The 25,997-nt window shown below is 49.0% G+C and overlaps 1 protein-coding gene across 1 annotated transcript; it reads right to left on the bottom strand.

Moving 5' to 3' along the window:
- Positions 1 to 3,200: 3,200 nt before the first annotated feature.
- On the bottom strand, positions 3,201 to 12,893 carry lfng (LFNG O-fucosylpeptide 3-beta-N-acetylglucosaminyltransferase). Its single transcript, XM_062532944.1, has 8 exons — positions 12,319 to 12,893; positions 6,784 to 6,832; positions 6,366 to 6,468; positions 6,094 to 6,247; positions 5,842 to 5,927; positions 5,551 to 5,716; positions 5,352 to 5,437; positions 3,201 to 5,034 (listed from the first exon to the last, which is right to left on the bottom strand). Exons 1-8 carry the CDS (start codon positions 12,766 to 12,768, stop codon positions 4,968 to 4,970), a joined length of 1,161 nt encoding a protein of 386 aa, XP_062388928.1. The 5' UTR covers positions 12,769 to 12,893; the 3' UTR covers positions 3,201 to 4,967.
- Positions 12,894 to 25,997: the final 13,104 nt, after the last annotated feature.

Here is a 25,997-nt window from a genome sequence, read left to right as displayed (position 1 = left end):
TGCCAACTGGCCGTTTTTTGTATTATCAGCAGGAACCAGATCACCCAGCGCCCCCTCCCCTCTGGAGGCCTGTGAAGTCTGATCCTTATCGTACCACGCTGGTGTGTCAGCACAGAGTCAAGAAAATAAGCACTATTTTTCTTCAATTACACAGCCCTGAAGTCTGACACAGACCGATGTCAGTTTTTAGAATGAATCGCTACATCTTCCAAAATAATGAAACCATGTATCTGCAACCTATGTCTTCTCTTCGCTTCACCTCATTTATTTATATAAATTGAAGATATTTGAACTGGCACTGACTTCCTGGCTTGGAGCCACACACTGAAAGCTTTATTGTATGATTTGTAAGAAATGTCAAAGCAGGCCTGTGTCTGGGGCGGTGTGCGCCGCAGGGCGATGGCATATTTGATCAGAGCTGCAGCCGTTATCCACTATTTGCTGAAAGTCACAGTGCCGTTATAATGGGGAAATGGCATGGAGACACTAGTCATTCCAGTCCACAGTGGCTGCATGGCCAGGGGGGGTGAGTCATAGCTGCCTTGCAGGCTTCCTCTCCTGATCTCGCTCAAGGTGCCCAGGAGCCACCGCTGACGTGGTTGCACTTTCATCCCACAAGTAACGGTTGGTGCTGCTGCTCTGGCTTGTGTGACTTGTGTTCTGAGTCAGTGCATCATAACAACACAGTAGGGTCTCACCAGCGATGTGCCGTTGGCTAGATAATGCACTGGATTGGAAGATGTTATCAGAGAGGGTTAAAGCAGAACGAGGATCTTTGACGTTATGGGCGAAACGTTTTGGCTAAAGTACTTTAGTGTGTCCCTGAGCCACACGATGTAGGTTTCTCCAGCACCATGAGCCTGCTGAGTCCCCACATTAACCCATACACAGACAGGCTCCCACTCAAAGCCTGTGTCACATGCTTGCAATGAGGCGTTGCGTCCGCGTCTCTGTTGCAGCCTGTGAGTCTGGGACGCATGTGTGGCCTGCTGTGTTCCCTGGGCAGCCCTGCAGACGCAGTCATAACAAAGGCTTTAATTACAGAGCAGCACTCGGAGCGTGGATGAGAACGGAAGTGAGCGGAGTTCACCACGAGAGAGAGAGGCGAGCAGCTCTCTGGGCTGTCAGGCTGGCCTGGGAAGCTGGCGGCTGGGCTGAGTGGCCCCACGCAGAGGCCTTCAAGAGCTGACACCACACGCTGCACACCCACACCAATGCACATCCTAGTCATCCCTCCTGGGGCTACATGCAGGCCCTTTGCACTAATAGCATACTGTCACTGACAGTGTAGCAGATAGCAACAAACAGCACTACAGTGTACTTATTAGCCTACTTCTATACTTTGTGTACAGTCATTTGTGTATTAGCCGCGTTGTGTTTAAGCCACAGGACAGTGTTTTATGCAAGTTAGAAGAAACATAAGCATATTAGTACCATATTAACTGTCTCTGTGTATTGACCTCATATCTGATATTTTGCAATATCAATGTATAAGCTGCGGCTAATAGTTGGGAAATTACAGTGTATTATATATGACCATGTGTGGTCAACGTTTGTGTGTGCGTGTGTGCATTACTATGCATGTGTCAGATCGTCTTGTTTTTCCTCATTGATAGCTATCTTGACAGTGTATGCCAGAGTGTTATCTCTGTCACCAGCCCTCTGTCACTTCAAAGACTACAGTGAAGGAGTGTTGCCTTTTATGGACACTGCCATCAGCATCAATCACTATCACAACCACCACAGACATTTATTTATACACACCACAGCACGGAGAGATAGAGCGAGAGAGAGAGAGAGAGAGAGAGAGAGAGAGAGAGAGAGAGAGAGAGATAGGAAGCAGAGAGGCACGCATTTCTCTCCAGCTCTGAGAAGGAAATGCAGACGCTGTATTTAGGTTCTGAGGCATTGCTGATAGTGTGAAGGAGGGTGTCATGGAGGTTCAAGCCATAATCACAGGGTTTGACTTTACTGGGTGATGTCGTCGGGAAGGCGACAAACCCCAAGCTGTCTGAAGTTGGGTCTCAGCGAGACTCTCGGGTGTGAACCCCCGCCAGTCTCGCCAGCCACGGATGAAATGTAAACTGTGTGAACAGACCTCTGAAGACGACTGAAAATATGTGTGTGTGTGTGTGTGTGTGTGTTGGGGTGGGTGGTAGGGTATATGACCCAGGCCTACCACAGGAATCCCCTGCCTAAAGCTGCACTCCTTCAAAGAGAGAAGGCAGGCAGGGATATGTGCTCTGGTCTCTGGAGCTGCTGAGAGCAGGCCCATGGGAAAGTGGAGTGAGGCGGCTCAACAACACAAGCGCTGGTACCATTAAACTCATAAGTCACACATGTGTCCTGATAAAGGAGTGCCACTGTGACACATGTTATGCTATCGTGTCTCTATCAGTTATGCTAGGCTTTTGATCTGAATCTGCACAAAACAACGGCATACGGTTTAATGGCGTTAGTGAGAAAATGGTGTCCCCTAAAGATTTCAGTATAAGGGTTGGTCTGTGGTTGGCTCTTAAAACAGGAGAGTAGTTCATATACTTAATGCCTTGTAGATTGGGTAAATATCCTCTCTAGAAATGAAAACAAGATTTGTGGGCTTTAACCACAACTGAAAGACTCTTGTTATTCCACTAATCTTGAAGAATTTAATTAAAGCACTTGAAAAAACACAAGAGACCCTTTCCTGATAACTGTCCCCTATTCATATGGAGTGCTGTAATTACATCCTCCATTGTAATAAACTTGTAACGGCGTGGCTGCTTCTCAATCATGGGGAAACGTCACGCTGCCTCCCTCTTGAACATGTCTCTCATGTTCACACATGTTGCTGTGGCCTCCGTGCTTATTTGCACTGCAGATGTGCTATTAAAACAATGTCCTTTCCCATATCCAGTGGTGGAGAATAATAAACTGGGCTCGGGCCGAAGCCCTGGCGATGAGTGGGCTTCATTACTGGAGCCATTTACACCCACGGCCGAGGCCAACACATTTGTGGACCGCAGGAACGCTGTTTGTTTTCTTGCCGTGCGTAAATAACACCCTGTGCCTCGTAAACAACACCTCGCACACTCCCTTAGCGCAGACCCTCTCAGGCTTGGAAAGGTCAGAGCGCTGATCGTCTCACAAAGGTCTGTGCCTGCGTCTGTGAAACTGTAAACTGCCAACTATGTAAGCAAATAAATATCACACCAAAGATGTCAATGTTTCTCAGCGATTATGCTGCTTTATTTAAAAAGCTAAGTGGTTTGGTACCACAGAGAATTCAATGGTAACAACACCAGGGACACGATCCCTGAGAAGCAAACATTTCAATGGAAGAATCCAGATACTGGAATATAAGTTACATCAGCACAATTAGAAAATCATTTTTTTTTAAATCGTCAGAGACATGTCTGACTCAAATTGACAAGAGAATCAATGCATATACAACCTAAACATTTCTGTACAAAAAACAACAATTCACAGTAAATAATTACTGCCTTACAACCAGATATACAATGAAACCCAATATGGGTTGTTTGCACAGAGGTACAAAACCTATGTGCATATCCTACCAGCATTGCTCCAGTGAAGTTATCATTCTAACCACACTCTCGGAAAGCAGAGAAGTGTGAAATTAAAATATGGCCAACATCCATTCAAATGACCAAGGCAAAATATGGACCATCTGACAAACTTGTGCAAAGACTGAGAAATTGGCAACACGTGGGTTAAACGTGTGCGTTCTTTAGGTTTTTAGCTGCCTTTGATTAAGATTAAGTAATGCATACATTTCAGCAGGTGCTGCATGCATAGGTGTTGGGGTACTATGTAAGGCACACCTTGTTAATTACCTGCAAATGAGGTGTAAACATCTACAAATGAGGTACTTCACTGGAGCAACGACCAGCTCAGTCAAGCTGTGCAATTTTTACGTCAATACATCTTTGAGCAAAAAGCAATGGATCGTGACATTACATCAAAATCTCTAAGGTATAAGTTATGTTGCTAAGATTGTTTCAAATGCATGGAATGGCATTAAATAGCATATAGAGATTTTGGGTTATGTTACATTTAACATGTTCTTTTGCCCAGCTTTGACATAGACTAAACCTACATTGCATCTACACATGACCAATAGTGAATGGGAAAGTGCCTCATCCCAATATACCTCAGATTGAACTAACCTGAGAGTACATTTAGAAAACCGCCTATTGCCAGCTCAGAAATTATAACAGGTACATGTTGAAAATCAAAACATTAAGCAATAACACTGACATTTAACAACAAAGCAAAAATGTTAACTTCACGTAATTAAATGTGTCCGGAGTCATTTGAAATGATAGAACCACAACAAATATTCATGAGCTTCCCCTGTATAAAATCATTTCCCCAAGTCCCTGTAACAGAGACCCCTTTCCATAAGTGACTCAAAAGGACAATCCTGAGTCCATTAAAAGTAAAACAACAAATAAAGGATTTTTAACATAAAATTAATTAAATGAAAAACAAAAGAACGCACATAAAGCTGGCAAAAGGCTTGGATATATGCATAAACATTACATTCTATGAGAATTGCAGAATACCAAAAAACAAAAAGACAAATTACAAGCAATTAATTTTTAGGACCAAAAAAAGCACAATTGATTGCCTGCGAAGCTTCAGCGCTAAAAGCGCCTTTCCCCGCTACACGAGGAAGGTGTCTGCGTCCCTCCACTGACCCTGGGTCAGGGCACGGAGGAAGGCCAGGCACCAGCCAGGAAGGAAGTGTCCAAAAGGGCAGGCCGCACAGCAGCCCAGATTAAGAAAAAGAACATCAGAGGCCGTGCGCCGTCGTCGCCACGGCAGCACACACGTACACACGCGCGCGCCGCCGCAGCGTCCAGACCAACGCACGGTCCCAATACCAAACACGGGTCCCGCCTGCCTGTCAGATACCGAGGCAGAGAGTCGGGACGAGGATACCAATCAAGGAGCCGGTCGCCCTAGAAGGCAACCTGGGGAGGACACCAGGGAGTGTCCGGGTACAGGAAACAGTGCACAGACCTGAACCTGCACAACACAAACACAAACACAGAGACATACAACAGTGAGTGAGTTGGGTAAACCACAACGCTATCCACATGCTGAATGTAACGTTTACATTTATACTTGTTATATTGAATGATTTAATTTGAAGGATTCACATCTGCTTTTTACATTTTACATTTTACTTTCAAGAATATATGCAGCTTTTCCTTTCCCCCGCCTTTTAGGTTTCGGATTATTGGGCTTATTAAAGGGTCACAATGTGAACATCTGATGCAGTGAGAAGAGACATCTCTATCTCTCTCTCTCTCTCTCTCGCTCTCTCTCGCTTTCTCTCTCACCTGGATGGGTCCTCCTCAACTGGAAAAGCTCCTTTCATGTTGATGATATTCCTCTTGTTCTCAAACATTCCATAGCTCAGTGTAACCTGAGAGTGGGAGAGAGCAGAAGGAACGTCAGTAGCCTATCCACACACAGAAGATACACACTCACATATGGGATGCACCGAGGACACATTCCACACAGTAGATAGGCGCTCACCTGTTTATGGAGTTCAGACTTGGACACCTGTTGCAGGTTCTCCAGGTGGGAGTGGAACAGGTTGCTGCGGGTCAAGGGCACCCCCAGCACGGACTCGATGATGTAGCCGACGGTGCAGTCGTCCGGGAGACGGATCTTCTCCGCGGTGTTCATGAAATGGCCACCACTGGCAGGACAGAGAGAGGGGAGAGAGGGAGGTGTCAGTTCACAGAATGTGGAGTTTCCCTCAAATGAAACTTCTCTCTTGAATAACCTCCACAGGGTTAGGGTTCCTCTGAGGTCTTTGCTCACCTTGCCCATGGGCTCATCTTCAGAGCCAAGCCTCGGCTCACGCAGAAGCCGGCACCTCCGGTAGCAAACCAAAAGTTAACGGGCCTCTGAAATGGACATAGAGCAATACATGAATACTTCTTCCTTCACCATCATACTCATAGTGACACTATGTAGACATCTGCAAAACAGCACCACTTCTCCTTTTTGATACTGAAAGTCAACTATATATAGAATTTATGGAAGTTGCATCATATAGTCACGTCCTCTTACCATTTTGTTGTCTCCGAGCCTCTCTGTGGCCTCAATAGGCCTGTCCAGGCTGGGCTTGCCAATGTACATGTCTTGGGTGTGGGGGTAGTTGGACAGCAGCTTGACCAGCGTCCTCACGTTCACGTAGTTATCATCGTCCACATGGCAGAACCACCTACAAGAGCGAGATCAGAGTTAGAGACGGTCTTTTCTCGTCTGGATCAGCCTTGAGACATTTCTCCCAATGGGGTATATTTACAGTTAGGGTTTAAGCAGAAAGAGTGGACACTCACTTTTTCCCAGACTCGATGAACTTGTCGTACTCCACGGCCATCTTGCAGGACAGGGCTTGGCGGCTGTGCGCGGCGGAGCAGTTGGTGTTGATGGCGTGGCTCCCTGCATGGGCGAGAGCAGCGGGGTTAGAGAGAGAGAGAGACACGCAGGCTGAGCCCTCATGATCAACTCGCCCTAATGCCCATCCCCTTGAGCAATCACACAAATCAGCCGCCTTAAGACCATCTGCCCCGGGGAGGGACGGAGGAGACGGAGCTCGCTAGCCACAGGAGCTTAGCACGAGATTTTCACGGGGGATTAGATGGATGGTTTCACAAAGTCCAAAATATGCACATTTCAAAGGCCAGGAATGTCCCGGCTCTGTTTTGGACAGAGACGTTGGAAGTGAAGGAGAACTAAAGAGAGACACACACTTACCAACTTTCTTCTTCAGCTCCTCATCCTCGCCGTCGGTGAAGATGTACGTCTGGAGAGAAGAAAAGGAGAGAGGGAAATCAGACATGCTTCCAGACGTTTCATCTTTCTCCAGACTCAGACATGTTTCCAACCCAATCAATGATTTGCATGCTGCAGCGCGTGAATGAGTGATCTGGAACACAATGGCATTCCACACGGTGTTCCCGGATGTCTTTGTGCGCCCATAGATCTAATTCTGTCTGATTAGTAGCTATTGTCTCTCCTTTTACACCATGGAAAACTCAGCGAGTTAAACAAGCCAAGAGAGTTGCGCATAGATAAAGGCCTCTTGTGCTGGCTTTCAGTCTCTCCATGGAAACCACTCTGGCACCCCAAAGCATCCCAGACACAGAACAAAGACGGGGAGCAGACAACCCCCAACCCTGTTCAACAACCCCCCCACCACACACACACACCCTCCCAAATCCCCAACACACACCCCCACACTCCAACTCCACCTCAGATATATGAAACAGGATATGGCTAAAACAGCACACATCTCCAAAACATCCTCCAAGAAAGAGGAGGAAAGGGGGGGAAAAAAAGCAAAGACATTCCTATGACACACACACACACACACAAATAGAATCAAGGAGATGTGTTTGTGTGGCGAGCCCCAGAGTCAGTAAAAGTGAGGCATTAACAACACACACCGGGGCCATTGAGAGTGGCAGTGCGGTTGCCCTGTTGGTTTAAGTGAACACACTGGGTGCATGCAGCCAGCCCTGCTCCCTGCTCCCTGCACACTTTAACTGGCGGGGGGAGGATTAGGCGCTCCTTTGTGGGAGATAAGACAGAGCAGGTGCGAGGCAGCACTCCACTGCAGAGAGACGCCCAACAGACCCCATTCACACACACACTGCCCTGATTACAGGACGGCCTGCCCAGGGCCCGCGTGCTTGTCTGAAGGTGTGTGTGTGTGTGTGTCGTTAACCTGTTTGCATTTCACCTCAGGTGAGACAGCACCTGCCGTGTGCTCCTTTATCACAGACACGTGTCCCGACAGGCAGGGGCCGCTGCGCCGTGTCAATTTTGACTGCGTCTGACACACGCACACACACACACACACACACACACACACACACAAACCCACAATACACTCTGTCAAACCCTTCATTGATAACTAAACTGATGGGTAACTGTCTTTTTGTGATATGAAAAGAAGTATGTGTTCATGCCTGAGGCGTACTCCCTAACGCTCACACACACGCACACACACACACACACACACACACACACACACAGACGCACAGAGCAAACACGACTGCATTCATCCATTCTCTACACTCCCCTTCACCTTGAACACAGCCAAGCCCTGCGTTTGATGGGCTCGCAGAGCAAACTTGGAGCAGATGTTGTGCGATGTGCAGGACCCTCGGCCCCCGGGCCCCTGTTTGTTTAGGGAGGGAGACGGGCGGCGGGACTGGTAAAGGGATCAGACCGAGGGGAGGTGAAGGAGCGAGAGAGAGAGAGAGAGAGAAAGAGAGAGAGAGAGGGAAAGAGGGAGAGAGAGACTGGCGCTGTTCTCTGTTTGCTTAAAAGTTCCACTGAATGGCCGGCCTAATCAGTGCGGCAGCTGCCAGGGCTGCCCTGGGTACTGACAGAGCAAGCACGGGAGTGCGCTCAAACCACAGCGCTGATTAGTACATTGAAAACTGTGTGTGGTCATTCACCCCACAACCCCCCACCCCCTCTCCTCTATCCCCCATTCCCCCCTCTTCCTCTCACCCCCTCCCCTTCACTCCTCCCTCTGACCCCCCCCCCCCCCTCCCTCCCTCCTGCGTGGAGCCTGTATTCTCTGGTCCTCTTCAGAAGAACAATGAGGTGTGTTTTCATGCTGGCTAAAGGCTGCACTGGGTAAATTCTAAATATGTTTGCCGTCATTTGCATACAGCTGCCGCGGTTAACTAAAGAGGAGAGTCTGAAAGGGCACCACAGGGCATGATGCTTTGTCTCTCTTTCTTTCTCTCTTTCTCTCTCTCCACTCTCTTTCTCACTCCATCACTCTTTTCACTCCTTCTTCCCATACACTCCACTCACCCTCTCTTTCATACGGAGCCAGGAAATGTCAAAAGCATGAGAGCCTGTGAATTTAAGCCACAGAAAACAGCACTCTCCGAACATCATGGTCAGCATCATAAATAACACGTTGCATTGACCAGAAGTGGACTTTGTTCTGATTGCTTGGCGAGCTGGGCACACATGAAAGGTTGTGTGGAGCGCTTGTGTGCGCCCACAGCGCTGCGGGAGGCGAGGGCGAGGGCGAGGGCAGGGCCTGTGTGCCCACCACAGGAAAGACCCTGGCAGCCCGGCCCAGTCTGTCTCTGCCCCCCTGTCCCCAGCCCAGAGCCTGGAGCCTGGCTGGCTGTCTCCAGCTCTCTCCGGGAAGGAAAGGGAAGAGCCAATCCCCTCCCTTCATTAGCCACCATAGACCACACTTCCCTCTATCCCTCTCTCTCTCTCTCCCTCTCCCCCTCTCTCTCCCTCTCTCTCTGCCAGGGCAGGTCCACCGGCCAACAAGCCAACGCATAAACCAGCTTTTCTTTTTTCCTCCTCAGCCTCCCTAAGCTCCTACCCAGGCTCTTGTTTTGGGGGGGAGGGATGGGGGGGGGGGGTGTCGGACTGTCTGAGTCACTCTCAGATTTATGGTGATGTAGTTAATGGAACAACTAGCCAGAGACTCGTCCATCAGCTGTGTGTGTTAGCGTGGGCTGGGTTGTGGTGGCCCCTGTGTGTTCAAAGCAGCAGTGTCCCCCCAGTTGCGTCTGAGTAAACAGAGAGGCCAGGCGGGCCCTGGGCTGTAACTGGACACCGGATACTGCGGCACACACTGTTCCCTCATTGTTGTGAGCTGCTCTCGCTGGGGAAGCGCCATTGTTCCAGGGGGGAAATTGGGAGAAACACCGGAAGCAAGGGCCTGATGTGTTAAACAATCCTAACAGTAGTGAATCAGAATGAAAAAACTAACTTGCCATTATCAGCATATTGTCTTACTCTTAAAGGGCTATTGTGTTGCTGCTCTATATTGTCTATCGTTGTGTATACAGAATACGGTGTATATCTGCCATATGTCCATTGTGTACACCATGTCATAACACAATATAAGGCTAAGCATATACTGTATATATAAGGCGGTTTTAAAGTTATACAGTTCCAAGTCAGTTCTTTAATTATTGTTATGATATAAGCCAAACATCCAAATGTACTTATCTTTAATCCCAAACTGACCTTGACCCTACAGTCTATTGACAGAGAAGGCCCTGCTTTCCCAGGCAGACAGAGACACAGTACTTTTCAGTAACAACAGAGAGATTCCGATCCCATCTGCTACCTGTGTTTACATGTAAACATCCTCTGAATAGGTGTTCCACCTCACCTGGAGAGAGGAGTGGCCAGGCAAAGAGCCGACGCGAGCGGCAGCAAAAGAGTTGTGAGAACAGGGCCATGCCTCAGGCTACTGAACTGACACCAGCATTATCCAAAATATAAAAATACACAATGCAAAATACACAAAAAAGTGTCTAAACGATTGCTAGGATTTCTCTCTCTTAGGGGCAACCCTGGCGCCAACCACAACCTGTGGCACTGTGCCAGCCGGCTCTTACGGCATGAACATCCCGAGACACTTCCCAAATTACGCTTAATTGCGCTTTTATAAACTCAGGTGTTCCTCAACCACAAGTGGAAAGTGGTCTCTGGTGGGACAGCCCATATGCACAGGGCATACACAGAGCGCGTATTAGAGCCCAGCTTTGTTCTCCCAGCTTACAGCCACCTGGCACCCTCTTCCAGCAGCAACTCCCACTTGTATTGGAGGGCAGCTTCTTTTATGTCTGTGCTGCTCCCTACCAGCTGCCACATTAAGCCCTGCTGTTAACCCTCTCACTCTCTCACACACTCAAGCGCACTCTCTCACACACACACACACACACACACACACACGAACGCTGCAGTGGTCTCACTTACATCATCCACTAGTATTACTGGCAGATCATGCAGTTGGAGTGCCATGACTTCCTTGTGAAACAGTTCTCAGACCCCCCATCCCCCCCCACCCCCAACACTTGCTGGGGTTGTGTTCTGACTAGTGAGAGTGAGAGTGGCTGTGTCTGGATCAGCGGATATGGGGGTTGATGAGGGGCTAGAGTGGGAGCCCACTGCCTGACTGCCAGAGAGCTACTCTGGGTGTAAGCTGGGAGATCCAGCATGGACGTGTTAAAGACCTGTGGGAATGTATCGCAGGCTGTGATTAGCCGTAGTCTCCTAAGCTGCTCATAGCTTCACTAACTATAGCAACAGAGGGACTCCCCGACAACAAGGGCCACACAGAGACTGAGAGGGATGCTGCAGTCTACTGATGCCAAGAGGAACAGTGCACGAGTTAGCCCAGGCTTGAAAAGAACTCGGATGTGAAGAAAAGGAGACAGTGATTGTGGCCGAAGCGAATTAAGTTGACTTTTTTGAAAAACAGTGTGCGACTACTCTTGGTGGTGGATAAAATCACTTTGACTGGCTTCTGTTTTTTCCCCTACAGGGTCTGGGGGGCTGAGAGTGCCTTTGTGCGGGGGGCTATAAAAAGAGAGCGAGCGAGCGAGAGACAGAGTGCCTGGTTCTCAGGGTTTGCGTTTTTCACACTGCGTGCCACTCAGCATGTTGCTCACAGCGCAGACTTCCCTATAGATGCTTCCCTCCCTTTGTCCCCGCCGCCGTCCCCTTAACGAAGCCCCCACAGTTTTCCCATCGCCTGGCTGCTTGACCCAAGCCTGCAGCTCCGGCTCCCTTGTTCCCATGGAGAGTGGGAGACAAGGGGCTGGGAAAAAGCTTTTCTTTGGCCTTCAGAAAGACGCTTTGTTAGTCCCCTGGAAAGGGGACAGCTCTGAAGCCGTTCTCTGTGATGCATCCACGGCACCAACGCATTCACAAGGACACCCCAAACAATGGGGGAGGATTGGAAGAGGAGAGAGAGGGAGAGAGAGAGGGGAAGTAGAGAGAGCAAGAGACAGTGAGATTGTAAGTGAGTGGCAGAGAGAGGGAGAGAGAGAGAGAAAGAGAGGAGGAAAGAAAAAAAAAGGGGGGGGGGGGTTGTCTCCTAAAAGTGTCTTTTCAGGGGGGTAAAGGTCCCAAAAAATCAGAGGAGTTTGTCATCTTAACCTTTGTGTCTATTTTGACCAGTCACACAAAAAAGGGGCTACAGTACATCTGGGTAAACCCCTCTACAAGATCAGTATTGAGTACATTACTGTGTCGAGGGGGATATACCAAAGCTCAGAGTGAAATTTCAAAATTTCAAAACAACAATGAAAGAACGCTTTTAATTCTGTCTCCAGAAAACAGATGTTGTGACAACAATGACGCAGACCGTGACAGCTGCTACACACAGACTAGGCAGGACTCCGCGTCCATCTGTGCACTTGCTACACATGCAGGATAACAATTGAGCCGGCCAACAAAAAGCAATAGGCTAATACTCTGAGCTGCGTGAGAACGGTCGCTCACCTGCTGTAGATTTCTTGAAATCCAGGTATCGAGAAGCAGATCCAGTCTCGACCGATGAAACTTCTTCGTGGTTTTGACTGCGATGAAGACGTCATCCGCGCTGATGTCCTCAGCGGGTGTTGCGTCCGTCGCCGCGTTGGTTGATAGCGTGGGCTTCTCCACGTCTCTCCTACCGCGCGACAACTTGGAGAAATACGCAGAGAATCCCTTCCTGGCGTCGCCGTTCTGCTGTCCCTGAACTGTCTCGGAGTCGGAATCCGTCAGCGCGCCTGACTCTGCGTCCAAGTCGCGGAGACTCTGCAGTGAGCGCATCCCAACTTCACTCTCACTAGACGTCTCATCCACCTGTAGTCGCTGCTGCTGCTGGGCAACCAACAGGAGCACTACCAGGCAGGCGAAAGTTGCTCCTGCAACGGAGAGCACTGCTTTCCTGCCGTTACTTTTCAGCATGATGATATTTGTTAAGTAAAAAATAAAACTAAAAGGAATGCAATCCGCATCTATTCGAAATACTGTGAGCTAATTTCTCAAACCTGCATCCTCTCTCCTACTCTTCTCTCGACTGTGGTATGAAAACACACGCAGGTCGCTGAGCGTCGAGGGTGTTTTATAAACTGCCCCCACTGTGAGCCACGCCAGATGGGCGGACTTTGAATAGCCTTTGTGCTCGTGGGACGCCCTGACTTAGCGTGGGAGAGGCGGGATGTGTAGTCAAGTCACGCCCCGTGAGGGAGGTCCCAACGAAGTCCCGAAACCAGTTCAATTCACCAGGCATGGTCGTGTTTTGGAATGTTATAACTTTTGCTTTCCAAAGTTCTCCTCGAGTGGACCGTCCTTAACTGATGTTGACCTAATTATTCATCCAAAATCAAGCCACAGAAACCACAGCCCATCATAATCAGGCAGTGAGTGAAAGAAAGGAAGAATCAAAGAAAAGAAAGAAGAAAGTCTTCAGAAAACGGCAAAATGTCATTAGAGTGGTTTTGGAGCCCTACATTGATTAAACAAAAACATGCCTTCAGTTTGATAAGGATTGCACTGAGCCTGCTACCCCCTCAGACCAGTAGAGATAATAGACTATTGAACAAACTCTGATAAGGCTGCGATTGCATAATTGAGCAAACAGGAGCAAGCAGGTGTTGATGATAAAAGAGCAGATAAGAGATGAAGTTGAGAGGTGAAGTTGAAGCTATAGTGGAAACAATGCTCATAATAGGTGGACAAACAGCCTGTTTAGTTGGGCTTAGCTTCCGGTTGACAGTTTGTGTGTGTGTGTGTGTGTGTGTGTGTGTGTGTGTGTGTGTGTGTGTGTGTGTGTGTCTGTGTGTGTGTGTGTGTGTGTGTGTGTGTGTGTGTGTGTGTGTGTGTGTGTGTGTGTGTGTGTGTGTGTGTGTGTGTGTGTGTGTCAGGTCAGAGATTTATTGCCTTGGCAGGCTTTAACCATTGTTATGTGTGTCTGCAGGTGTTTCTGGTGTCGACAGACATCCCTAGAAACCCACCACCAAATTCATATCCTCACAGAGCCTCACTGTCTGCTGGCAGTTGAATGTGTGTGTGTGTGTGTGTGTGTGTGTGTGTGTGTGTGTGTGTGTAGACACTGCCAATTATACTTCATACTCATTTAATTGTTTGTCAGTCATACTCCAAAAACTGCTTCTTTTCTATTTGCTTTATTCCCTTCATAGCAACTCTGTGGTGACAAAGCATGATACAAATGTTCCTCTTGTGCCGCTCCAGAGTGGCCTCAGCTCAGCCAAGCCCTCCTAGCCTGCAGACACAGCCAGCATGGACCCATTTACACCACACAGCCCTGCTCTGGGGAGGCTGATCCCAGGCCTGCCTAATCAACTCATCTGCACTAACCCTGTGAGAGCCTCTGGACATTTGCATGGGTCTCTGTGGCCCGGGTGCTGTGTCCTTTTCAAACGGCTGCCCTGTCAGAGTGAAGGCCCTCAGTGGCGGTGAGAGGGGGGGTGCGTGACCCCTCGTCCGTGAGTTCCAGCAGACTGCCGGGCAGCTGGCGGTGACAGGCCCCAACACCCCCTCGTCTCAAAGTCACCACCCGCCGGCCAGCAGCTCAGCGCAGGAGATGTGGCCGTGGGCTGAATACCGACAGCTAATTAGATCAGAACTGTTTAAATAAGCAAATAGGCAAAGCCAAAGGCATTTGCATCAATTCATTTGGCAGATGCCTGTGGAAAAAAAAGTATTTCCAAGTGAAGAAGTATACAATTCGAGCGAAGCAATCACACTGACAAGCCACTCAGTATTCAAGACAGGAAAGCCAAATTACACAGAGAGATTATGTGATATAGCTATTCTATTGAATTAGTACTATTGAGTCTGCAGGTGAATTAGATGAATTGTCTAACTGTGTAAATTGTGATCAGCTAACCAGACAAATTGCTGGCATCTGCTCTTAAACATTATCTTTATTTAATCTTAATCAACATTTACTTTAACTACACTATATATCTGCTTCTGTTACATGCTTAGTACCTATCTGTTACACTGTATGCACACATTGTAATAGAGCAACATTACAATTGCACTTTACAATTGGCAAAGAAACATTTACAGACTCTGGACTTTTCAAAGTCTAAAGAAAGTATCAGAAAAGGCACACGCACACAATAGCATCGCTTGTAAAGAAAGAGCATTTTCCAGAAAGGATCACGTGTTAAGTTTAAACCATCCTAGGTTGTGGACACACAAACAACAGCCATTGTTCAGTCCTTTGAGACGGGCCACAAAAAGGGCATTAAGAACAGTATGAGAAACCAGGCAGTGGGGGAGGGCTCCGCGGCCCCCCATTCCTCCTGGTTCAGCAGGCCCTTTCTGCTGCTGCTGCAGGGGCCGCTCCACACCTCCAAAGGCTCTTTGGCCGCACCGCCACCGGGACAATGGAGGTTGTTAAAACCGGGGGGCTAAAACGGCACAAAAATGGAAAGTTCCGCTTGTACCCCCAAAAACCGTGCCAAGCCCCCTTCGTCTTTCTGCCCCTGACACCCTCCTGACAGGAAGAACAAAACACAAACACACACACACACTCACACACACACACAGACACACACACACACACACACACACACACACACACACACACCCACTCATACATAAAGAGAAGAAAGTTCCTTTCTCTCTCTTTCCTTTTATTCGGTCTGCCATTCTTTCCTCCCTCCTTTAAAAGAGCCAATCTCTCCCTCTCCATCTCACCACACCGCACCACAACACCACCACATCCTGGACCCTTGCCTCTCTGAAGACGTTGCCGCCGAATTCCGATGAAATGAAAGCTCCCCTCTCGGAGCGGCCCTCTCCCCACAAGAATGCCCAGGGAGGCTGCTAATAACAGCCGCGGGAGGCTGGAGCTGCCGCTGGAGCCCTGCTTCCCCTCGGCCCCGGCCCCGGCCCCGGCCCCCGCCATCTCGTGGGGAGATCAGAGAGGGGATGGATGAGGCCCGCGCGGCACGGATACCATTACACTCACCGGCTATTTATAGGCTGGCTTTAATGATGGACGCCGAGACAAAAGCGAGGTGCGGCATTCCTGTCTCTTATGTGGCCACCGTCCGCCCTCAGTCCTCCATGAAGCGAGGAGTCAAGGCCAGTGTGCTCGCCTGCTGCTCAACAGCCCAGATTCCCCGACTGTCAAGACACAAGAGCCTGGGACTTGGCAAAGCCCCGCTTCTGTTTGCTTTTAATTAAAATGCAATTAAAGAAGACAACTGGGACCCTGTTTTGTTATCGAGATGGAGGATCTTTGATTCTCTGATAATCTGATCTATTGTTTGCCATTTAAACTATTTCTAATTCATCTGTCTGGTAAAACATTTTTTCCATCACGATTTAAAAAAAATCTAATAAAAGTCTCTTTCAGAGTTTTTCTGAGCTGTGTTTGAGGTACTGAGACTGCATGTTGCTTCGGGCAAATCCTGCTCACATCCATTCTTTATTTTCTCTTTTCATCTTTTTTTCCTCCCAGAGCTTTTGACTCATTGCTTCTTTTGAAGATGAGAGTTAAATCTATCCCAGCTGTGTTTGAGGAAGAGCGTGTGCATAAGCGCTCCTACTCATCTGTCACATTTACAGTAGATACTTCACATCCATGAGCCACTCTGCAGTGCCGTCCCCCAGAGAATGACTGTGCTGTTGGATGACGAGGCAAACTTAAAACAGCAGCGTCAGGTCACACTGTTAGTTCTGTGCGTTCAGGACATCTATGATCAGAGCATCTATTACAGTAAAAGTGTGGGCTTTTGTCTGTCAGTAGTGTCTGTTGTTTCCTGTTTGATGCTGAAATTCATTTTTGTACCAAATAAGGGGTTTCAGAGAGGCAAAAGGGTTATTCTGTGGTGTTAGACAAATAATAAATCACAGGACAACAGTAATCTTACAATCTCCACTTCTGGATGCTCTACAGACGGCTGAAATAGATATGACGCAAGTGCTCAGTGGAGAGTGTTTGAATGGAAATAGATGTCTGTGCTTTGTCCTTCATGTTTTTGATTATTCTCCTCTTTCTATTTCCAGTGACTTCATTTGTTCCCCAAGTATGTGTTCCCCCTGGGTGCTCTCTGTGGAGAAGAGAGGCTCTTGTTTGTGGGCCCCTGGCCTACTGCTGCTATTGTTTCTAAATATGCACCCAATAAACAGACAAGGCACGCACAGGCCTGGCCCATAGAACACAGCTCCTCTCTTCTTCTCTCATACATTTTCCTATATCCCTTCCATGTCTCCTCTCTTTCTCTTCTCTTCGTTTCTCTTCTCTATCTTTTTCTTACTTTTTCTCTCTTTCCCTCTGCCATCCTTTTATTTTTCTTCTGTCTGTTTACACTGAACACACACATTAAAAATGGCTCGAGTCCTACGCGTTGTCTTGAGTCCTACCATTGTATTGTGCTGCATCTGTTGTAGTGTGCTGTGTGATGCACAACATGTTGTTGTTACAGCACAACTATTTCTGTCTCATCTGGGATCGAACCTTCTCCACTTGATGGAAATAGTATCTGTGTCCTGCCAAATGATTAAGGAGATAATGACTGTGAGTGTGTGTGTGTGTGAGTTTGTGTGTGTGTGTGTGTGTGTGTGTGTGTGTGTGTGAGAGAGAGAGAGAGAAACACACACACTGATTATTTGTCTTTTCGATGAGTGGGCCGCTCTGCCTCCTCTAGGCTGTGTGTGTAGAGGAGAGGAGAGGAGAGGAGAGGAGAGGAGAGCATCCAGAGCAGGGGGTGGGGGGTGGGAAACATTAAGCTACTTCAGAGGGCCAGCGGGGTCCCCTGGCTCTCGCCTCTCTGCTGTGACCTGTAATCCTATCAGCGCTGGCGTGGCCATGCTGGGAGCGTCAACAGAGCTGCAGGCCTCCACCGCCGCCCTCTGGCACGCACACTCAGGCCCACACTCAGCCTGCCAGCCCAGCCTCTTAACCCTGAGCGTCATGAAGACACAGCCATGATGGACCTCCATAGAGCAGCCCAGCCTCTTAACCCTGAGCATGATGAAGACACAGCCATGATGGACCTCCATAGAGCAGCCCAGTCTCTTAACCCTGAGCATGATGAAGACACGGCCATGATGGACCTCCATAGAGCAGCCCAGTCTCTTAACCCTGAGGATGATGAAGATGTGGTGAGAGAGACCTCCATAGAGAAGCCCAGTCTCTTCTCAACCTTGAAGATGATGAAGATGTGGCCATGAGGGACCTCCCTGCAGAGTCCTTGTAGAGCAAGTGAACCCGCATCAACACTGCTTTGACTCATTAGCTTGTTCCCAGACTTGACTGATCTGACCAAAGACTTCACTGGGGATTCTTGCAGAATTCTGGCCGAGCTAAAAAAAACTCAAAGTTCTGTGATACCCACAGTCAGAGCCCACCACATGTACATCCAGACAGATGTTTGTGTGGAGAGATGCACACATGCCCGCCCCGCAGTGGCATGCACCGCCACATTCTTCTGTTTTAACCACCAATTAAAGATTTCCTTTGTTTCTGTTTCCACGCAGAAAAGCGTCGTCAGCATATCCATATAGAAACCCAGGGCACACTCAAACATATTCACACGTGTACAAACACACTCATGCTCAGCTCTCTGTGTTGATTTTTCTGTAGCTCCAACATGTGAGTGAGACAGTCCTGGTTTATTGCAGATGTTGGAGAGAGAGAGTGTATGTGTGTGTGTGTGTGTGTGTGTGTGTGTGTGTGTGTGTCTGAGGGAGGGTGCCAGCTGCTGTTGCTGCATGGGGCTTGTGCTTTGTTTCCACCACGGCAAATGGATTATGGGAAATTTAGCAATGGATTAGATAGCCAATCTTTTGGCCATCAGGGGGTCAGATTACGGACTGACATGCCCAGGCATGTAGAAGTCAACCGTGTCACACTTTGGGCGGCAGAGTCCAAAGTAATCTCACACCCAAGGTTCAGATCGCAACATATCGTGCACAAGCCAGGTCCTCCACTCCACCAATCGCACCAAACATTTGAATCTGATGTTGTCAAAAACTAGACAGCACACACAGCACAACATTCAGTAGTGACACATTCTGCTATAATGTTGAGCGCACAAGCTCCCAACAAGTGCTGGTGAATTACAAGCTGGAGGAAAAAGTTGAATTGAAGTTAAATAAGCAGTAGTGGGTGTTTGTAGCATATTGCCTTACACTCCGGGGCATGCAGACTGAGTGATTTATGGGCGCCGCTGAAATGTTTTAGCGGAGAAACTCAACTTTGTGTGGTATTTTTATTTCAAGAGACATGGGAGTTCATGCGAACACAACCTGTCGACAGCCATGATTTAAGACTTCATGTTGGTTGTGTGTGTGTAAGACAGAGAGAGAGAGAGAGGAGATAGAGAGAGAGAAAGAGGGAGAGAGAGGAGATAGAGAGAGAGAAAAGAGAGAGAGAAAGAGAGAGAGAGAGAGTAAAAATGGTGACGGCCCATAATGATGGGAAAGCCTCTCTCTCTTTGGCACCCTGTCCATGGCAGTGTAACCGTGGAGCTGGGACAAGGAGCCCGCTGTCTGTGCGTGGCAGGCCGGGGGAGAGGAGGCTCTCGCAGGGGAATGAAAGGCCTTTCTTTTAAACCTGCACCGCCGGCCTTTGTGTCCAGGCCACTACCTTGCTGGGAGCCACAATGGAGGGGGAGCCAGCGGAGACTGAATCGGGGCCCAGCGATGACTGGATCCCATTAATGCCTGAAGCACTACTGTAAGCCACTCTTGTCAGGGGCCCCATTCTCATTCAAATGGGCCTAGGGAATGCCAGTGGGAGAGGACAGCTAGCCATGGCATACCAGGAATAAAATGAATGGCTGTCTCACTCTTTCTCTCCCTCTCTCTCTCTCAGTCTTTCTCTCACCCTGTTTTCCAAAGACATGGTCTAATTGACTCCAATAATGGATGTGAATTCTGTGTCCTCATTCATTTGCAATGAGGCTCTTTCTCCTGTGATGCCACATTAATGTGATGCCACATTAAGTGCTGCTGTTGTAACCCTTACCAGTAATTGCTGATAGGGTGTGTGCATGTGTGTGTGTGTGTGTGTGTGTGTGTGTGTGTGTGTGTGTGTGTGTGTGTGTGTGTGTGTGTGTGTGTGTGTGTGTGTGTGTGTGTGTGTGTTGTCCCAAATATCTTCATGGGAGGACATAAATCCCAGCCGTAGTGGCGCTGACTGTGCACTGCCTCTCTGGAGCTCTTTGTGAGGCTGCATGAGCTGCTTTGTTTAGCTAGAAAAGAAAACAGATATTCCACATTGATTGGGATAGGTGGGGTCCCCTTTGTCAAGCAGCCTTTCTCTGGCACACCAGGGAAGCGTCCCCATGGAGAGGTAAAGGGAGCCTGATGGGACTCTTGCTGTCCCCTGATGGGACACCTTTTTGTGTTGCATGTTGCCAATTAATGCCTATATTACTGATATTGACCAAATAATGGCTCATAGGTCTGTGTGTGTGTGTGTGTGTGTGTGTGTGTGTGTGTGTGTGTGTGTGTGTGTGTGAATCTGTCTTTTGTCTCTCTCTCTCTCTCTCTCTCTCTCTCTGTGTGTGTGTGTGTGTGTGTGTGTGTGTGTGTGTGTGTGTGTGTGTGTGTGTGTGTGTGTGTGTGATTTTCTGTCTTGTCCCAGTGGAAGTTAAACACTAAAACATCATTACCCTGGGTGATGAAGGTGACACAGTGTACACAGGGAAGTGTGAAAGTAATCAACTGTTGTGTGAGGAGTCTCAGCCCTGTTAAATGTGTGTCAACATCTGACATGAAAGCCTCTCTCTACAAATGACAGCAACTTCAAAGACTGATGAACTTTTTTATTTGCACAAATCACACACATTCCACCACAGACATTCCACAAAGTTAAAACTTTTCATTGAGCACTGCGCATTAAATAATTTACTTTCAAATCTATTCAAAGCATTCTCTTGCTAACAGTCATATAATGAGATACCATATCGACCCACAAACCCCAGAGGACCTCTGTTGAAGAGCTGATTTGAGTTTTACAATATTCAGGATCACTGAGTGCATCTCTCTCTCTCTCTCTCTCTCTCTCTCTCTCTCTCTCTCTCTCTCTCTCTCTTTCAGCAGTAATTGGTGTCTGTCTTCTGGTCCACTCCAATGTACCCCACCACATTAGCATAACCGTTCAGGCCCACCCTGCTCCCTCTCTCCCTCTCTCCCTCTCTCCCCCCGTCCCTGCCCTACTTCCACACTCTCTCAGCTCTCTTCCCATAAACTCCCCTTTGTCAAGAGACCTTGTCGCCACGGGAGCCGCCAACAAGTGAGAGTCTTATTGATACGTTAGATTGGGACAACTTCCACTGTACCTTTAATTGGGCTTGTGTTGGGGGTGGTAGTAAAGATAAGCAGGGTGTGTGTGTGTGTGTGTGTGTGTGTGTGTGTGTGTGTGTGTGTGTGTGTGTGTGTGTGTGTGTGTGTGTGTGTGTGTGTGTGTGAGTGTGTGTGTGTGTGTGTGTGTGTGTGTGTGTGTGTGTGTGTGTGTGTGTGAGAGAGAGAGAGAGAGAGAGAGAGAGAGAGAGAGAGAGAGAAAGAGAGAGGGCTGGAGCATAGGGGCGGGGGGCGAGGGGGGGGGGCAAGCGATGAGAACAGGCTTTTTATTTTTCAGACTGAACCAATTAAGGCTGCCCGGGCCTGGTGCAGGGTTTTGTTGTTTTTGTGTGTGCATTCTATGGGCGTTGTGTGTGTGTGAGTGGAGCTTGTGTTTTTTGTGTTGTTTGTTGTTTTTCTCCTCTCTCTCTCGCTCTCTCTCTCTCTCTCTCTCTCTCTCTCTTCTCTCTGTTCTCCACCTTCCCTCACCCATGTTAAGTTACAGGCAAATCTTTGTGCGCGCCTGTGTGGAATCTGAAGAGGCACAGGGGACGTGACCTCCCCGTGTATTATGGGTAATGAATGGAGCGCGGGGGAAGTGATACGCTGGGCCGAGGGAGCGCGCGGCGGCCATGACGGGGGATAGAATGACAGGGGACGGCCACGGCGTGAGATTCTCACAGGGCCCAGTTGCTGCTGCCGCTGCTAAGCCCTGCCATGCAGGTCTGGGAAACCGCTGAGCTCGGGAGAATTCATAGGTGTGTGTGTGTGTGTGTGTGTGTGTGTGCGTGTGTGTGTGTGTGTGTGTGTGTGTGTGTGAGCAACAGAGACGTGGGAAAAACAGCAGGGCTGGTATGAGATGCTGACGTCTCTCCCTCACATGTCAGAAATGTGTGTGACTGACAGGGTCACCTCATTCACACAGATTACTTCGAGGAGCTCTCCAGCAATTAAATGAATGACTTCACTTCAAAGGCAGCACAGATTATTTTAATGGCCCAGATTTGTGCGAAAACATCAACATGAAACAGAGAACACTATTTGGAGAGAAAATAGTGTCATAATGTTAAGAACTAAGAGGTCAGTGAAGAAGGATGGGCCGCCATCATAGCTCCCTGACAAAGTTGACCATAATCGGTCTGTTCCCATTGTTAAGATACGGCGAAATAACAAATGAAGCCTTCTGCTCCACTGATAACATTTATGGAGAGATTAGACATTAACATCCCCAGCGTTTCTGCCTCTAACGCGGCCATAACCCTCACCCTGGCGCCTAGGCTCTCACGTCCCTGTACTGGAGCACACACTCACACTGAGAACAATGTCACTGTGGCCCACATTAGCTCTCCATTACTGCACGTCCTCTCCCACAGTACACAGTCAGAGAGGTCAGATAATAGAGTGTGTGTGTGTGTGTGTGTGTGTGTGTGTGTCACAGGGGGCACTGCTCTTTGGAGCCCCACACATCCCCATGGGTCGCACAGGCGCCGGTGCTTCAGACGGACCCGCCGTTGGGTTCCGCGAGGCATATAAATGTCCTACACGTCACGCTGATCTGATACCTGATCTGTGCCCCTATAAAGACCACAGCACTGACCCCCTCCATCTCTCCCTCTATTCCCTCTATTCCCTCTCTCCTTTATCCTCTCTCTCCCTCTCTCTCCCCTCGGGGGCTCAGCATGACCCTCACTAAAAGAGGGGGGTAGAGGGGCTAGAGGGGCTAGAGGGGGGGTGGTGGGGGCACAGGGCCCCTCTGGCTCCAGTACAGTAAACAGCGGCGTTTGAAGTCAGGTAGCCGAGCTCTTCCCAGGCTGCACACACAGCCAAGGTGCCCAAACAAGCGTGCGATGCAGCTGACCCCTGACCTGCCGCCACTTCATCATTGTGTCTTCCCTTCTCCCCAGGTACCCCGGAGGATCTGGAACTGACCTGGGACCAGACCTGGGCCAGAACCCACAGATTGGGCTGGGTCATCTGGGTCAGTCTATGCACAGGTTTATAAAGTGGCGTGAAGCAGACATGGCCAGGGAGGGGCAGTGATGGATGGAGTGGGCACTCAAGGTCAGCCGTCTCCTCCATTAGTAATCACAGTTCTCCTCACAGGTAATCCATTTAGGGGTTCACGGTTTGGGTTAGCTCATTCTCCCCCTTCATACTCCTTCCTTTTGTCTTTCGTCTCGTTCCCAAGTGTATGTCGCTTGTAAAACTTTCAACACAATTTCATATTCCACTCTTGTGGCTCCTCATATTTCACTGTTGTTCTGTTTATGGGAGCGAGATGGAGGTATTTGGATGCATGTACTCGGGGAATGATAAAGCTGATGTAATGGGAGCCAAGGTGACCCAAGCTGTTTCTGCGAGGCAACCTTCTGCTTTGTCCCTGGGTAAAACAACTCTAAGAATAACATTGGTTTGTCATCACAGAGCACTTTCTGTATAAAGTATGGCGGCCTCATGGAAGTGAATGAGCAGAGGAGGGCCGGCGAGGCCGAGTGGGGGTGCCTGAATGGGCCGCTCTGTGGGAGGCCTACGGGACCAATCGCACCCTTAAATGGGAAGCAGATGCAATGACGAGGCGGCGCGCGGGACTTTACGGCCACGTGAGAAGCGCAGGCGGCCGGGCAGGACAATGAGGGAGCAGGGCCAGCTAATCACCAGCGGCACCCTGGAAACTGCCCCCAGTGTCTGTCCTGGCACCTCTCCACCCCCGCGCTCTTCTCATCCTCGCTGTGGGCTTCATCTCAGCTGAGAGGAGCATTCATCTGAATTGGCCCCTCGTAGTCATGTGTCAGGATCTCAACGGCCATTAATCCCCTCGCAGGCTGTCCACATGTGGCTTTAATATATATATATATATATATATATATATATATATATTTACTGTATATGCCATGAGTATTTGGTGTATGTGTTTCATATGCATCGGGAAGGCAAATATGGTGTATAAGTGATGTCACATGCGCATGTGTGTGCCATCATGAATAATGTTGTGTATCATCATGGAACAGTGCTGCACTCTTTGCTTTAAGGCCATGGCTATATGCACTTTCCTGCAGCCTATTTAGGCTTATTGATTTATTACAGGGAGAAGAACATCAAAGCTGTCTCCTCGCCCATGTGTTTTCTGCCATGCCAGCACTGTGGATTCCTGCCTCATGTCTGTTCATGATTACATATGCCATTCATATTTTATGATGCATTTCAGCCACTGGATTACACATTCAATTAACAAGGCATACACCCAGCAGCAGCCTTTACCACAGTGCGCTCGGTTCCGCTAAATCTCAATCATATGACAGAAATCAGAGCAGATGAAGCATTCACATTATTACTTTACTGCACAAACACGTTTACAAGGCAGCACATATCCATGGATACTTACAAACCCACATAACTTTATGCTTTCACACCCCCATCCATCAATCAATACATACATTACATGCATACATACCCATACATATACATACATACATAATATCTGCACATCATGCTACACACGTAGTAGTAGGCAGGCATACAGACACACATACATCCACACATGCACACACATGTGCTCCTCTCTTAGTAAGAGGAGCTGGTGGCCTCCACTCTGGCTGGCTGGGGAGGGAGGGAGGGAGGACAGAGGGATGATCAGCTCAGGGAATGCAGCGGTGGCCACACAGAGGACACAAAGACTGCCACCTGTCAGACAGGGATTTAGCCTGTCTGTGCCCAGCTCACAGTAATGAGACACATTTACACACACGCACGCACGCACGCACGCACACATGCATACACACACACACACATGCGCACATGGACACGTACCTACACACACACATACTGCTACACACCGCGTGTCTGCTGCATCATTAGCTCCCAACATAATCAATGGAACTGGCTACATCAGACGTGATAGCAGCGTGTACGTTGGAAAAAATGAGACTTCTAAAACTATTTTTACACTCCAGCTCCATGGCCGGTTTAGCCTCCCCGTAATAGTCTGAGAGGGATCCTTCTGCTCTAGTTGCTGCTCAGACGCCTGCCCTGGCTCCAGCCCAGGACCAGCCCAGCTGCTGAGCATGTGAGTCCGCGCTCCCCTCCTCTCACCTGGGCAGCAGCTCAGGCCAGCTCCCCTAGAAGGCCACGGAGCCTCAGCCTTGAAGCTGCTCAATGGGAGCTGACAGCCCAGAAATGAGGCCCTGAAGACGGAACAGAGGAGGGAGCTGAGCATGACCCGTCCGCCTGGTTAGGCACCAGTGAGCGCCGCTGTTTTGGTGTTGGTGCTGCGCTTTGGAGCAGTTGAGCTGTAACACTGCACCAGGACTAACTGGCTTACGACTCTCTCTTTTTCTCTCTCTCTCTCTTTTTCTCACCGTGTGTGTGTGTGAGCTTATGACTCTCTCTCTTTTTCTCACCGTATGCGTGTGTGAGCTTATGACTCAAGCACAGTAGGTGTGCTTGTGCGTGTGTGCCCCGTGGCCACAGGTGTGTGGTTTGCAGCTGTCTGATGATTAGCAAAAGGTGTGGGTCAGCAGATGACACGCAACATCTGACACATTGAAAAGTGCTGAGGTGGAGGAAGAATCATCGGCATGAGAAACACACGCACACACACACACACACACACACAGTAACACTAGAACACCAGCACTGCAAAAACACCCTCAAACAACTCCATGGGTGTCTCGGTGTTTACTGAGCATGTTGAGCGCTAGCGTGCGTAAACGCTGGGCGGAGCCGTGGCGTGGGGCCGTGGCCGGTATCAGGTTGTGTGTGTGCGCTTCTCACAGCGAGTGTGGGAACCAGGGCCACGTTACTGCAGGTTCCAAGCGCGCTGATTTCCCACGGGAGGCGCCAGTGGGGAGCAGGTTAGCTTCCTG

The sequence above is a fragment of the Sardina pilchardus genome, chromosome 3 (assembly GCF_963854185.1).
Source record: "Sardina pilchardus chromosome 3, fSarPil1.1, whole genome shotgun sequence".
NCBI lineage: Eukaryota > Metazoa > Chordata > Actinopteri > Clupeiformes > Clupeidae > Sardina > Sardina pilchardus.
This window is presented reverse-complemented; position numbering and strand designations above follow the sequence as displayed.